Below are 15,898 nucleotides of genomic sequence, written 5' to 3'. Positions count from 1 at the left end.
AAGCCATTTACATAAAAGTTAGATTTCTTTTAAGGAAAAGTACTGTGATTATTATTGGGTGTTGAAGTATGATATACAGAGGGTAACTTGTTATATTACTTGTTAGACAGTATCTGTACTATTGTGCATGAAAGTGCCCATATGTTCTCTGTGTGCATGAGAAACATAAAGGCATTTTCTGCCTTTTGACATCTATAAACTAATAACACCCTAAAACAGCTAGCAAAAATATAGATATACTCTTGCAAAACTTAAATCTATAAAATTGTAATAAGGTTTTTCTGCAGTTGTTGTATAGCTCTCAGAATTTGCAGAGGCTACAGCTTCTAGCAATCATTTCATTATAACTGCATTAGGAACTTTATATGGCTTCATTTGATCTGCAATTTTTATTTTCAAGACTATAAACATAGTAATGTTGTTTGTTGTTTTGAATTAGTATAGATATGGCTTAGAGCCTTTCTTGCTGCTGCAGGCCAACAAGTTACGGCAAGTCAGCTGAACTCTGGTAAGAGTCTGTGTGCTTGCTTTCATCTGCAGCAAGGGTGAGGTAATGCAAATCCCCTTAGTTTAGGGGGGGTTGTTTGTCTTTTTTTACAAGCAAAGTGAAATGCAGACAGTTACTGGGTTCCACCTGATACATGGTAACTTCTTTAAGCTAAAATAGCTCAATTGCAAGTATGATAATGATGTATTTGGCTGTTATTTTAAAAATACTTCTGGTTATTCCCTTACTGAAATTACACCCTTCAATCTTCAGAGACTTTGCTAGTTGATAAGTGTGTAGCTACTGTGCAGATAGCGGGGAGCCTAAGGCCTCATCTATGCTGGTACTTGTAAATATGTATGAAACCATTTTCAGAGAGGAACATAGCCTCCAGTATTAACACTGTTGTAAAACATGTTGTAACCGAGTTGAGAACTTTGTAGAGAGGTTTTTCACAGCCAGTCTGGGGTGGGGGGCAAGAAAAACCCTCAGCCAAACTGTATAGGAAATGAAGCAGCAACTGTTTTAACTGTAGCCATGTTGGCAAATGCAGTGTTGGAAGAACCAAGCTTGAGAGCTGTTTCTGAAGACAGTTATAACTAATACAGTTCAAGAAGGTTTGTTTTGTTTTGCAGACTACCATTTTAAATGTTAATTATGTTCTAACAAACTGATAGACTCGAGCAATATTAATGATCCCCATATTTAAACTGCCTAATGCAGTCTTCCTGTTGTCACTACTTTTTTTGCAAAAAGTCAGAATAATAATAATGATGGTAAGTCCAGCTCTGAGGATGAATCTACACCATTGCTTTAAGAGAAAAGAAGAATAAGTAAACAATCTGTAGTTCTCTCATGGATATCAAACAACCTACTCCACCCTGTGCCAGTCTAGGATAACATCTGAATGAGCGAGCACTCTAGGGGAGATACTGTAGAAAACTACGCTCCAGTTAACCTCAGCCCGGACCCAGGTCCTAATCTTCTGTGTCTAATGTATAGGATAAAAGACTTTTGTCCGTTATTTACAGCTATGCTGACATGTTGGGTTATAACACTTTGCTGCAAATGCATCCGTTAGAGAAGTTTTCCATTTTCATTGGAGAAATATAAATAAAAAGCAATGCTTTATTTTTTAGGTCACATAATTAAGGCACTCAAAAGATGTGGAGTCCTGTATTTATGATGACCTATGCAGTTTCAGCCTGCTTCTTGAACATATGTGTTATGATACAGAACTTAATTGGCAGTATTGTTTTTCACAGTATAAGTCAATAATCTGTGGAGATCATGTGCATAAAATAATTCAAGGGCTGTGAACTGAGTTGAGATGTTAGCAGCATTCTTGTTGCATTTGCCAAAGCCAAAGCAGGGCCCAAGCTTGACTTCAAAGGTCAGGACTGTATGATAGTAGTACCTATCCCTTCTATCTTTTTTTATGAGTGCTAGAACTTCTAAATAGTGCATTGTAGTATAGATCTCTTTGAACCTGAAATTAATAGACAACACATTACTGCAGTAAATGTGAAGCTCTAGAACTTCAGTTTTGTTAACTATCTATATACAGTCATCACTATGCTTCTTTCATGATCCTTAAAACATCAAAAGGAAAGGATCTGCTAGAAGAGAGGCAATGTTAAATTAAACACTGGTTAAATATACTGCTGGTGAAACCTGTAAGGGAGAGTCTTACAAAGGGGTAGGACAGGAGATGAGGAGTGTCCAATGACTTGGATATGTCTAAATTGTGACTAAATCAAGTCCTAGAAGCCGAATGAAGGCTTTTATTCTGGGAGAGAAAAGGGATCCATTACACTATGCTGTCATTGTCCCTGAGTGTGCTTCTAGACTCGTGTCCCTCAGCTAAGAGGGGTGTAATTGCTTATCCCCCCTTCGATCTGCTGTGGGAAGGGAGCTGCAGGGTTTGCTAGTGTGGGAGCTCATCCCCACCTGTGCAGCCGTAGCTGCATCACTGAGCAGCAGTGACTTGCCAGATGCAAGCAATGCCAGGAGCCCGCTCTGTGGGTGAGGAGCTCTTGGCTAGCATGCAGAGCTAGTCCTGTCTTTCCCTGCCAGGAGTGAGCAAGGCAGTTCTGGCACAGAGGCAGTCGGCAGGACCCGCTGAGTGCCTCAGTGCCCAGCTGGGACTGCGCACAGTCATTGGTGCTGGAGAAGTTAAAGCTGGGCTGTAGATGTGAGATGTTCTGGCAAACCGTATCCTTTCCATGGGCCACAGGTTGGCAACAGGGGCCACTAAATGTCTGCCTGGGTTTTGTACTCGGCCTGTAATGGAAGCAGAAGTGTTCGGTGCTTGTAATTTCAGTTGTCTCCTCTCCAGGTCTCTGACCATATGGCTGCACGTTTTAGAGGTCTTGAGCTCTAATCCTGACTGCACCATTCACCCCACAGTGTGGTCCTGGGAAAGTGTGTCTGTTTCTGCTTCTCCATCTGTAAAGCAAGAGCAGCGATAGTGCAGACAAATTCACTGATATTTAGGGGGCATGTGGATGTTACAGTAGCGAACAGAGGAAGAAAAGCATGATGAAATGAGCAAGGCTGTGTTATTTGCATACAGTGCAGGGAAGCAAGGCAGAGATCATTAGCTGAATTGTGAGGATAACAATGACAGCATTTCCAGAGTATCATCAATCCTTAGTGCACAGCTTTCATAAGGTAGGGAGAGCGAGCTGAGTATGCAGTCATCAGAAAGGGCTGGCTGAAGGTTGTATGGGCATTGGTGAATGTAGCTTTTCCTAAGTCGTCGTCTTCCCAGTTGGGGTGGGTGTGTGGGGTATGATAATTCTAGACCTGCACATTGCTGCTGTTAGGGTAAACTAGCTTTGAATGGAATTGTCTGTCTTCTGTTTCTCTTTCTCACCAGTTTGTGACTGTTTTCATGCATACAGAATGCCGTCATAAAATAGTAAATTAGAAGCACAATATAAAAGGAAAATAATTTAAGATAAAGGGGTGTTCTTTGTCTCCTGGCAGGCTGTGAGGTCACTTAAAGAAACGATTGAAGACTGTTGGGATCAAGATGCTGAAGCTCGACTAACAGCGCAGTGTGCTGAGGAGAGGATGGCAGAACTCATGATGATTTGGGAGAGAAATAAATCAGTTAGTCCAACGGTCAACCCGATGTCAACTGCCATGCAGAATGAGCGGTAAGAAGAGAAAACATTTGGGTTTACTCAGCAGCCAATGCCCCATGCAGTGCTCAGCTCACTCCAGGAAGGAGGCTAGAGCACTCTGCTAGCTTCACGTTTCTGCACACGTGAAGTGGGTGTGTTACGTGAGCTAGTCTATATAGGTGTATTGCATGACATGATCCCTATTACCTGTGTTCTTAAGATCTCCTCTGTCCCCAGAATTCAGGCACTTTTTATGTAAACAGCTGTACTGCTCACAGAGGAGCCTTTTAAACTGAACATAGGCAAAGTGTCTAAACAGGCTTGCAAAGATACGAAGGGACTATGAATTGTCTTTAAGGACTCTTGCTAAATGATTCGTAAAACTTCTGCTAAAAACTGTGAATTTGCAGGCAACATGAGTTCAAGAAATCATTTAAGTCTCAAACCTGTAGCTTTTCAGCTGAAGAACCGCAGGGCCATCGTTTAAGTCATTGCTATTCTGACCCAAGGGAGAGAAGTGCTGCACATTCTCTGCTTATACATGATCCAGAGGGAGTGAGAATTTGCAGAACTGACATTAGTGCTTACTAATATACACTAGAGATCTGGATTTGAGAGAAGAGTAATGTTGCTGTATATGGCAGTGTTTATTGTCATGGAAAAAATTACGTTCAAATTGCAGAATACCTAAATCGTTAAAGTAATAGATTTTTCATGGTTTAGGACCTTGTGACTTTTTCTCAGCATCACTTTCTCCATCTTGTGTGTTGAATTCTTGTTGCCCTCCTTCAGTGTTGTTTTTCTGCAACCATACCAGTACCTTAGCAGTGAACTGGACAAACAGCATATTGGACAAATGGAAGAAAATTACTGTTATCCAACTTAGTTGTGTAAATAACAGCCATGACAAAATTGCTGTCCTAGTAAAACCAATTTTCTGGTACCCAGGATTTTTCAAGGAAGCTACTGAAAGATCTGAGTTTGTACTGTGTCTGTCCTTAGTTTATGCATGAAAAGAAATTGAAAGACATTCAGCTCTCTTAAATGAGAGGCTTTGTAATATGAGGTGATTTTTACATATATGATCTTAATATCACTTATTTTTTCTTAAAGGAATCTGTCACATCATAGGCGTGTATCAAAGATAAGGCCATATCCAGATTACTCTTCCTCTTCCTACATTGAAGATTCAATCCACCACACTGACAGCATCGTGAAGAACATTTCTTCCGAACACTCAATGTCCACTACACCATTGACTTCAGGGGAAAAGAACAGAAACTCCATTAACTACGAGCGGCAACAAGCACAAGCTCGCATCCCTAGTCCTGAGACAAGCGTCACCAGTTTGTCCACCAATACTACCACCACCAATACTACTGGCCTCACGCCTAGCACGGGCATGACCACCATATCCGAAATGCCTTATTCGGATGAAACAAACTTACATACTACAAATGTCGTGCAGCCGGGTGGGCCTACCCCTGTTTGTCTGCAGCTAACAGAGGAGGACTTGGAGACAAATAAATTGGATCCGAAAGAAGTGGATAAGAACCTGAAAGAAAGCTCTGATGAGAATCTGATGGAACATTCGCTTAAGCAATTCAGCGGGCCAGATCCACTCAGCAGCACTAGTTCCAGCTTGCTTTATCCACTGATAAAACTTGCAGTAGAGGTGACAGGACAACAGGACTTCACACAAGCTGGCAATGGTCAAGCATGTTTGATTCCAGATGTCCCATCTGCTCAGGTCTATCCTTTACCCAAGCAACAGAACCTTCCGAAGAGGCCTACAAGCCTCCCTCTAAACACCAAAAATTCAACAAAGGAGCCAAGGTTAAAATTTGGTGGCAAGCACAAGTCAAACTTGAAGCAAGTGGAAACGGGCATTGCCAAGATGAACACTATCAATGCTGCAGAACCTCATGTCGTGACAGTTACCATGAACGGAGTGGCTGGGAGAAGCCACAGCATAAACTCTCATGCTGGCACAACCCAGTACGCCAATGGCACGGTGCCATCTGGCCAGACAGCCAGTTCGGTAGCGCAGAGGGCCCAGGAGATGCTTCAGAACCAGTTCAGCGGAGAGGATAGTCGGCTGAATATTAATTCAAGCCCTGATGAGCATGAACCCTTGTTGAGGCGGGAGCAGCAGGTTGGCCATGATGAAGGTGTTCTGGACCGCCTGGTAGACAGGAGAGAGCGACCACTGGATAACGGCCGAACAAATGCCAATAACAACAACAGTAACCCCTGCCCAGCGCAAGACACAGCTGCAGTCAGTATCCAGAATGTAGTGAGAAATCCTGGGCAGACCCAGACTAGAAGAGCGCAGAGGCCTAATTCACTGGATCTGTCGGCTACAAATAGTTTGGATAGCAGTAGTATGCAGTGTAAGTGCCTGCAGGACTTGAACAGTTTCCCTGACACTTTTTTACTTAATAACTACGTGTGTCTGCTTGAATAGAAAATGCTTCTGTCTCTCCTGTCCTTCCTCGAAGCGTACTTACTAAATCCCATATAAATTTAATTTCTGTCAGCACAGTTTAAATCATCTTGATAAAGTTCTGTCTCCATCAACCCCAGCACGTTAGGTCACTATCTTCCTTCCACATACATGGAGTAAATCTGTCCCTTTATAACCTGTCTACTCTGACTCCAGGAAGGGAGTGATTTCTAATTTTCATTATTCCTTGCAAGGCACCTACCTTGGCAGCTGCAAAGCACATTGAAAAAGCTTCCTATGTCTTCCTTCAGGGGCACATTACACCTTCTTTTCCTTATTTCTGCTCATTCTCTTAAGAGTAGCTGGCTCTAAGCTGCATTAATTAAAATAATTTATTATAATAACTACTTATATGCTTCATTACTTGTAAAGCAACTGATTTTACTGTGTAGCTCAGCCTAGACAGAGGGTCAGGCATTTTCTACTTTGCTATCTGAGCTCCAACAATTTTAGCAATCCTTTTTCACCTTACCATGTACATATTAAAAATTAATCAAAGTAGTTAGAGAAGAAATTGATTTTAATAGACTCCTTCAGAATAACTGCCTTTAAGGGTTTTACTGCCAAAGGGGTTGCAATGGGGCACTTTCCTTTTTACAGTAAGAAGGTAATCGTGTAGTTACAGTTAAATCAGGTACTTCCTCTGAGATTCACCTCGGGCCTGTTGGAGCTGTTGGAAGGTGTGCGTTTTTAAGAGTGCATTTTTAAGGAGAATATATTTCCAAAATTCACCGTAGTCTTTGAAAAGTGCTTGCAAACCTCTGACTGTGTTTAGACAGATGCTGGGATACTAGTGAAATAATCTGTGGTGCCAGGCATATTTGGAAAGAAAAGGTTTAGAAACAAAACAGAACAAATCTTTCAAGAAATGTAGTTGAATATTCAGCAGTAGAATGTTAAAGCCTTCCTTTTAAGTAGGAAACCCTAATTTTGTCTTAACATGTTGACTTGAGTTGAAATCTTATTGAGGTAAAGAAAAAAGATTATTGCAGTAACTTTCTTTAATTGAAGGTTAAATTAAAAGAAAGGGTTTGAAGGTTATATAAAGTTTTGTAACAGTCAGATTTCTGCTGCTGAAATTTTGTCATGATTAAAGTTGCTTTCGCCAGTTGTACAACCAAACATCCCAAATCCTGACTTAGGATCTTAACGGAGAACGGACCATTTTGTCTTCAGGTGAAATGCTTTGCCAGGTTAAGCAGGATTAGGGGACCTATGATTTAATTATGCTATTAAAAGTTTAGCCTTTGCCGTCCTGTAGTAGCGACATTTTTTTGTACCTCCCATTACAGGTAATATAAGATACTATGATTGCAAAAGCCCCTCAAAAGTCAAATGCTGATTCTGCTGTTTGATGCCAATGTGCATTCAAGGTAACACAAATTACTTCACTGAAGTAATTTCTGACAGAGAACAGAATCTGACCCCTTGTTTTAGTGGCAGCTACTGTGGTTGATAGACCTGCCATGCCTCTGCCACACAGTTGATTCGTGTGATAAGATTTTGTTCTTTTGTTCTGTTTTGCATGAGTAACAACCCTGGACTCTCCAGTCTAATCTTATCTTCCTCATAATACTATTTTCTGCTCTGTTTTTATTTTTTGTTTGGGTTTGGTTTTTTTCTTTTTTTGGTTTTGTTTTGTTTTTTCCCTCTCTTTAGTAGGTGACTCTTCACAGGATGGCAAATCGGGCTCAGGAGAAAAGATCAAGAAGCGTGTGAAAACTCCGTACTCACTTAAGCGGTGGCGTCCTTCAACATGGGTCATCTCCACCGAGCCGCTGCACTGCGAGGTCAACAATAACGGCAGTGACCAGGCAGTCCACTCCAAATCCAGCACTGCTGTGTACCTTGCGGAAGGAGGCACTGCCACCACAATGGTATCTAAGGACGCAGGAGTGAACTGCCTGTGAAATACTTTAAAAGCCAACAAATGACCTTTTTTTTGCATTATTTGAAACAAACGTGCAGAAGACATTTTAAAAAAAACTGCTTTCTCCTCCTGTCAGCAACCCGTACCAAGGACTCGCTTTAAATAGATTTCAGCTATGCAGAAAATTTTTAGCTTATGCTTCCATATTTTTTTATTTTGTTTTATTTTTTGAATGTTTTTGCACTTTTATTTAGTATCGCTAAAGTTAAGTCTGTCTGTTTTGACCACGGAATATATATATGTGTATCAAGAATGTGGTCTCAAAATATTTTTTTAAAAAAGAATAACAAAAAAAAGTATTGCTGATAATCAGTTTGGACCAGTTTCTTAAGGTCACTAAGATCATAAGCAGACTATAAGACAGGTTTGACTGCAGTGGTGTCTTGTAACCATGTTTTGATTTCTGTGCACAAGGTAGTCTGTATATTTCTATGTTACAAAGTGTATTCTCTTTTGAACCCCTCGTTTTTCTTGTGTCATGTTGAAATGTGCAATAGTCTATAGTTCACAGTATGCTTTATTGAAAAGTGTGTTTCTAAAACTGCCACGTTCCCCGTTTTGTATTTGTTAATTTTTCCCTGACAGTTGAGCAGTCAGCTAGTCATGACAGTGAACTTTGCACACCATAGCCAGCTTGAAGCTGCCTATATCACATTGTGCTCTGAGGTGACAACGCATGAATTTTCCCCAACTTGAAAGGGCTTTTAAAAAGGAACAAAAAAAAAAAAAATCCGAGCTCAATACACTTCCTTTGATCCTTCCAAATCAAAATGTGTTTCCTTTATAGTAGTAGATGCTAGCCTGTGAAGTTCTGAATAACAAAACGTTGAACAAATGTAAGAAAACCATGTCAGATGGTTTTTTCCTTTTTATTTTCTGTGCAGTTTTACCCCCTGTATTTATGTAAAGGCTTATTTAGATCACTAATGATGTACTTTGAAAAATACGTTTTATTCAGAAATCTTAATAACTGTCATACTTAAAAGCTCTAGTTAAGACAGGTTGCGAACGTGTTCTCTTTACACAGAGGAAGAATCATGAATCTTACTTGGTACAAAACAGTTTTGTGATGAGTTGCAAATTTGTCCTGATTTACCTCCTTACAGAGAGTCTAGGGTAAAATCAGCCTGATTACTTAAGCAGGTAGGTGCATCCTAATTGTCTGTTGTTGCTGGGTTGAGGTGAAACTTGTTCTCCCTTCAGAGTTTTTAGAGCCTCTCATTCATCTTTTTAAAATTTACTGCATGCTTTTAAAATTCATGGTTATAAGTGTTTGCAGGGGAGGGTTGGGGTTTTTTCCCTCTGCTTAGACCCTTCTTTCAGTTTGTATGTACATTGATTTTAGGTGTCAGTGGACATGAATGTAATACCTATTGAGTGAGATAAATCGGTTTTTCACCATCTCAAGTAAACCCTACCTTTTTTTAGAATTATTGTTTTTACTGTTTACTCAAAGGAAATTAATTTTCTTATTGGTCAGGACCTGCTTCCACGTAATAAATACCCTTCCCCCTGAGAAGTATTCTTTCTGATTGAAAACACTTCAGTAAAAACTATTGAGATAAACAAGATATAACACATGTCTGTCTTTGGTACTGAGTAAAGTTTTATCACTTTATCTGAAAACTGATGATGTTCAAAGAAAGAAAATCTATTCAGCCAGCCTGCCAAACTCCTGTGGCAGGATACTGGCAGCAAACAATTGTCTCCCCCAGCCTGTCTCCTTTCAGCTGACTGAAACAGATGCTCTGTGCTTTCAAGCTCATTTGTTTCCTTGCTGTTACATTATTTCCTCCCCGCACCTCAAGGTAAACTTTGCCAGCCCTGTTTGTCTATATCTGGTGATACAACTCGCGTAATACATGCCTTGCTACATCTGATTCGTGCTGTTTCCCAAACTCCCTTGTTTATGCTTGATTGCTATGGTTTTCTCTTGTAATGCTTCTTAATGTTTCTTAGATTCTCCTAGATATCTCCAAGAGATAACTTTAAAAATCCAGACTTCGATTAAGTGTAGTTGTAGAAATACAAGCCAGGAGACACAGTCTGGGCTTCCTGTGTTCTTCAAGCACCAGTTCAAGTAGCACCTTCCGCCTCTGAGGCATAATTGTGTTATCTGCCCATATAAATACACAGTTATATCTCCCCTCTTCAAAAATACTGCCTTTCTCTGGTTTTACTTCTAATTCACTCTCTGGCTTCCCATCTGCTCCAATCTCGCATCCCAGATGTTGAAAACCTGCCAGTTGCTCAGCTGGGTTTCAAGACCTGAATCAGAATTTTTGGCATTCTGTTCATAATGCTGGCTGGGGTTTCCTTCTCTTTTGGCCTTCTTTGAGTCTCCATTTGAAATACGGTATGCTGTTTTGTGATCGTCGCTTTATCATGCATATTGAAGATTCTTCACTCCTTTCCCAATGACTTTTTCCTTTGCCTTGCATGTATCATCATCAGCATTTCAGAATATGGGCTGAAAAGCGTATTTAGGACACTCTTATCTAACTTGAAACACTCTGGGGAGAGAAAAGTTATTTGCTCTGGCTGCTGCTTCTTTCTGCTAAGACAGATTTGTACCAGTCTTCTAGCCTTTCTTTCAGGCCGATCCTTTGTAAGAAATCCAAGTTTTTTATGCTCGATGCAATCAAAATCATTATAATACCAGATGAAAATGTTCTTCTACAGTTTTCCTTAAACATCCTTAAAGTAAACCTAATGGTTTCTTTTCCTTTATCTGTTTCTGTCTCTTGCTGGAGGGCTTTTGGGATGAATTATTAGTAGTAGAAAGTACTGGCTTTGTAATCTACCGTGGATAAATAGAATTTGTAACATGATAAAAATATGTACTTTATTGGAAAATACCGTATAGATTGAATAGAGAAAAAATATTTATTTGTAAAGTTCAGTCAAAACAAACTCTTGAGCAGGTACCACAATATTGTAATTGTAAACCTACTGTAAAACAGCTAGATGAGATCAGATTAGCAGTTTGGTTTTAATGCTTAAATTAGTAATGCCCCTTTTTTGCTCACAGCACATAATCCAATCTCCACAGAATACTTTCTCTGTAAATTAAATGATACTTTATTTTATCTTATACCATGGGGAGTCATCCTTAACCAAACAAAATACATGTAAGAGAGAGAATTCTACAGATCGGTCTCATGCATAGTTGATAAATGTACTATAATCAGGGGAGACAAACGTGTTTTATTTCTTTGTGGGTTTGTTTTCTTTTGGTTTGGTTTTGGAGGGGTTTTTTTAAGAAGAAAGGATAATGATAAAAGTTGATAATTTTCTATCAATTTCTCATGTATATTGCAGGCAAGATAAATATAGCAAAATGAAAATAGAATGATAGTGTAAATACCTATGAATTGTGCCGCTGTCAAATAGGCAACAGTAGAATATTTGCTATGGTAATTTATAATGTATAATTCAAGTAAAATTTTAGAGCAAACATTTGTGATGTTTGTATATATAAGCCAAAATCCAAAATCTTACTGGTTTTAGAAATCATGTGCTAATAGAAGCAGAAGAGTTGCTTAGGTTAATGCATTGTCTTTTTCTGTTTCCTATAGTAGAGATGCTCACCAACATAACGTGATTTTCAGAATGTGAATTCTAACCATTTGAACATGCCTCATAGTCAGATGTATTTTCTTCTGAAATTGGTATTTACAAATCGGATTATCTGCAACACTTACCCTGAATTTACTTATAATGCTTTATAGCTTCATGTGCTAAACAATTAGTTTTAAAAATTCCTTTCTTGAAACTCTAGGATGCTCTTAAATTGCACAGCTAAAGATAAAGGAATTCCTCATTTAAAAGAAAACCTATCGACATTGTCATCATTAGAATATTCTCAGAAACAAAGCGTGTTTCTGTTTGTATTTTGCTTTCTTACTGCCGTTCATTTGTGTCTTGTTTCCATGTAGAAAATTACCTAATTTTAAAAAGCAAGACAGTTTCTTTTTTTTTTTCAGTGGACTGGGGACAAAAAAAATGCAAGATGGTTGCTGGCCGGTTTCAGGAACCAACCAACCATCCTACCAAAAAAACCCTCCTTATAAATATGTTCAGAAAGTACTTATCTTCCCATCTGTCAGCTTTCTCTAAAAGAAATCTTTAATCCTACCTGCCTCAGAAAGGAGAATAAGGAAGTTCTGTATTTGTATGGAATAGATTACTGGGCCAAGTTTAATAATAATGAAATTGCTACTTAAAAAATACATATGTACACATTGTATATGCCATAGTTTGTGTTCAGTGATTTTGCTCCAACGATACTCCTTTTTTAAATGTTAAAAAAATAATAGTCCGCTAATGTAACATTACTAAGCCTATGTTCAGATTATAATTTTCTTTCATTAAAAGTATTCAAAAGATCATAGCCATTCTGCTATTGAAACATTATTATGGAAAGTTCCAGCCTAATTAGGGAGAATTTAAAAACTCACATATTTAGTTCATACAGGAGAAATTCATTATGCTGTAATTTTTACTTGTGTAAAAATGATGGCAGTTCCCATTGCTGAAAGTGGCTGTTTTTAAGTCATAAAAATAATAATTGCCAAGCACAGTAGCATATACGTGACCTGGTGTCTGATTGGAAAATTTGGAGCAGCTTATCAAAGAAAATTGAAATAGAATTGATTAGTCTGTGAAAGTTAATAGACTGGACAACTTAGTATTTTGCATAAATTTGGATTATTCACATTTTTCTGTCTGGTCTCCCACTATCCGTTTTAACAGATAAATATATTAACCTCCATTTTTAATATGCTTATTATTTTTTTGTTCAACTTTTTCAGTGAAAAAGCTATACATATTGCAGTGATGCCAAATGTATATTTTTTTAATGTAAATTCTGTATGTATTTAGATGCATATGTGTGTTGTGCATAAATTCCAGGATAAAATTCTGTGAGTTACAGCATCAGACGGTAGCACTGGTAGCAAGTATAAGGTTCTTTTTCATATGCCATTTTAAGTTGTCTTTAGTGCATCACAGTAAGATTGGGATCAGTTTGTGACAGTCCGGTAGCACACGATCTCTCATGACAGATTTGTTCCTGATTGCTCAGATGGAATGGATTTACGAAAAAGAGAGAGAAAGCTGGGGGGATGCACGTGACAAACTTTACTGAAGCTGAGCAATTTACGGTACCTCTTTTAAACATCAAAAAAATAACCCAAAGTACTTAATAAACGGTGATTTTTACAAGGCTTTTTTGCGTAGTAGCTGTAGTTAACGTGTGTGGTTGCCATTTAAACGTAGTATTTTAGTCCATTAAATCCAATTACATTTTAGGCTTCTATCTTGTCATATAAAACTGTAGCTGTAGAAATACATCCCTTTTTGGATCCCACCTCCCACCCCACCCAAGTAGGCTCAGTTTTGATGTGAAATAGTAACAAGTCAGATTGCTCATTTTGAGGTTTCTTCTGTACTGACTAAAATGGGTAGCAGAACTTCCACTTCTGATATAACAGATTTAAGCGCTTCCGCAGATCGAAGTGGGAGTTGTGAAATCAGCATCCCATCGGCTGGCGCTTGGGCGAGCTGCCGCTGCAGTCAGAGGAGTCTGCCACTGGTTATGGGCACAGGAGGGCTGGGTTCCGCCAGCAGTGGTTTGAAAAACTTCTTGGGAGGATTAGCCCTTGGGAATGCTAAGGTGGGATGCGGGACCACCAGTGAACCCTGGCTGCTAACGCGCCAAGGTGTTAGCTGATGTCCGGGCTGTCCGGCGGGTCAGTGCCAGTGCGTGTTGAGAGGGTGGAACTGCACCAGTGGGAGCAGAAAGTTTCAAGATACAGACTCATTTACACCAAAGCCCTTTAGTGTTGATCTGGACTTCGTGCAGGTCCAATTTAGTGGCCGCTGTGGTGTGTTACTAATACCAATTATTTTTTATGGCAGTTTCTATATTATTTCGCTGTGGTTTAATATACATAACGTGCGTAACGAGCAGGAACTAGGCGGAGTTACGTTAGGTTATAACGTATTGTCAGATACTTCTAAAAGCCTACTGATCAACAGTCGTGTACATTTGCAAGTCATTCAGTTGGTTAACTTTAGTGCATACATCCTGCTTCAACAAGCGCAGTAACTAGCATAGTAAGGAAGGATTTCTTCAAAGTTCTTGCAGGCTTCTGCAGGTATGTCACAGGTGCATACATCCATCGGGGCATAGCATCTTGCCTGGTAACTATTCTAAAGCAGAAATAATTAGCCTCTATAACTCCCTAGTTTTAAGGTCTCCCAAAAGTCAATTTTTGTAGCCCATTCTCTTGTTTTTAAGACAGAGCAAAAATGTGTGTGGTTTATTTCTAGAGCACTTGATTCACTTTTTTTTGTGCTTCAGAACTGTATCATGAAGTATCACACTTCAGTCTTGTTTATTCAAAAGTAAAGAAAGTAGTTAATGTTTCTGTAGTTTGTAAAACAAGTCACAAGAACAAAGAAACAGGCAAGCCCAAGTTATAGCTGACTTTTGTTTGTAACTTTTGAATTTCCTAATTGGTGACTCTTCTCTTTCTTTCACACTGTTGAAATGTATTTAAAACAGTTTGTATGTAATGTTTCTTGTCTGCTTTTTGTCTCTAGAGGAAAAGTGTGCTCTATTCACATTTATATAAGCTGGAATCATATTTTACAATCACTGTTGATTATTTTCCCCCCAAGTGCAGTATAAGAGGAAAATGAACGTGGCAAAGACTGATTTCTAGGGTTTGGTCTTCTGTAGAAGCTGAAATAAGGAGATGTGAAACTGCCATTTTCCTTACGAAAGACTGTAAAGACAGCATTACATTACTTTCTGAGCGAGCTTTTCTGGGGAAGAGGGGGAGAAACCCTAGAATATGGAGTCTCATCAGAACCCTTTTGTTAACGGGTATTTTTGATTTTTCTGTCAAATGACTGAGGAAATATCATGTATGAATTTATAAATAATTGCTTTCAGTTATTTCTTTTGTATAAGCTGCCCAATACCCTTGCTATGCTGTATAAGTTGTGTTTCATGGAACAGTGTGAGTATGAAATAAAAAGCTAATTTTTGTTTTTTAATCATCTGTGGATGCCACTATGAAAGCTGACATTGTTAAAGCCACTACAGAGTTTTCTATGAATACTTGTAAGAATTGCTTTGTTATATATAAACCTAAATAAAGAGATTGTATTGATACAGAGACATTGGATAAGAACATTTAAAAGGCTATTCTTTAGCTCTAAAAGAAAAGGCTTGCTGTAAAATGGTGCATTATTCCATTTATTAAAGATCATATTAATGACAAAAAGCATGGTCTTTTGTGGGTTTTTCATGGGGTTATTGTCTACGAGTAATAAGACATGCTCGCAGGAGTGAGAGGAAAACAAGCTCCTGCTGCAGCTGTGTTTTGTTAAGGGATAAGGAACTGCTTCGTAACAGAGGGCTGCGTGGGACTTGCAGGCACCTGAGGCATGTGGCAGATGGCACACGGCAGCGTCACCAGGTAGAAGTGTGAGATAACTGGGGCTCGTCCCTGCGCATCAATGCGGTGCCTCTGCTTGCGTTTTGCCCATTCTCACCGGGCAGCGGGTGGGGTGCTGGTGTTGGCAGCTAAACACAGTTTTGTAGGCATTTCAGAGCAGCAGGCCTTACAGGTGGCTTCTTGTCACACCTTGTCTGCCTGCTAAGTGCTTAAATGCAGAAAAACGAAGAGGGAAAAGGAAAAAACAAACAACAAAACAAAAAAGAAGACAAGATAAAAAGGTGTTAAAATTCCTCCTATTTTGGTTGGGCTGCACTTGGCTAGAAGTCAAGGTTGGGGGCAACCAGGCATGTGGGGAGGGGAACACAGCAA

General features: G+C 39.2%; 1 protein-coding gene across 4 annotated transcripts in view; it reads left to right on the top strand.

Annotated features, from left to right (window-relative positions):
- Positions 1-15,352, top strand: part of BMPR2 (bone morphogenetic protein receptor type 2) — a 109,649-nt gene extending 94,297 nt beyond the window's left edge. Inside the window, exons 11-14 of one of the 4 annotated variants that reach the window (XM_037396956.1) lie at positions 3,479-3,651; positions 4,732-6,011; positions 7,417-7,497; positions 7,784-7,894. In XM_037396956.1, the coding sequence (XP_037252853.1) occupies positions 3,479-3,651; positions 4,732-6,011; positions 7,417-7,466 (1,503 nt within the window). In that variant the 3' untranslated portion in view covers positions 7,467-7,497; positions 7,784-7,894. Of the gene's footprint in view, positions 1-3,478; positions 3,652-4,731; positions 6,012-7,416 lie in introns of all 4 variants that reach the window. The other 3 variants (XM_037396954.1, XM_037396955.1, XM_037396957.1) reach the window with 3 other exon arrangements.
- Positions 15,353-15,898: the final 546 nt, after the last annotated feature.

The sequence above is a fragment of the Falco rusticolus genome, chromosome 8 (assembly GCF_015220075.1).
Source record: "Falco rusticolus isolate bFalRus1 chromosome 8, bFalRus1.pri, whole genome shotgun sequence".
NCBI classification, from domain to species: domain Eukaryota; kingdom Metazoa; phylum Chordata; class Aves; order Falconiformes; family Falconidae; genus Falco; species Falco rusticolus.
The sequence above is the reverse complement of the archived record's forward strand: the minus strand, read 5'-3'. Positions and strand labels throughout refer to the sequence as shown.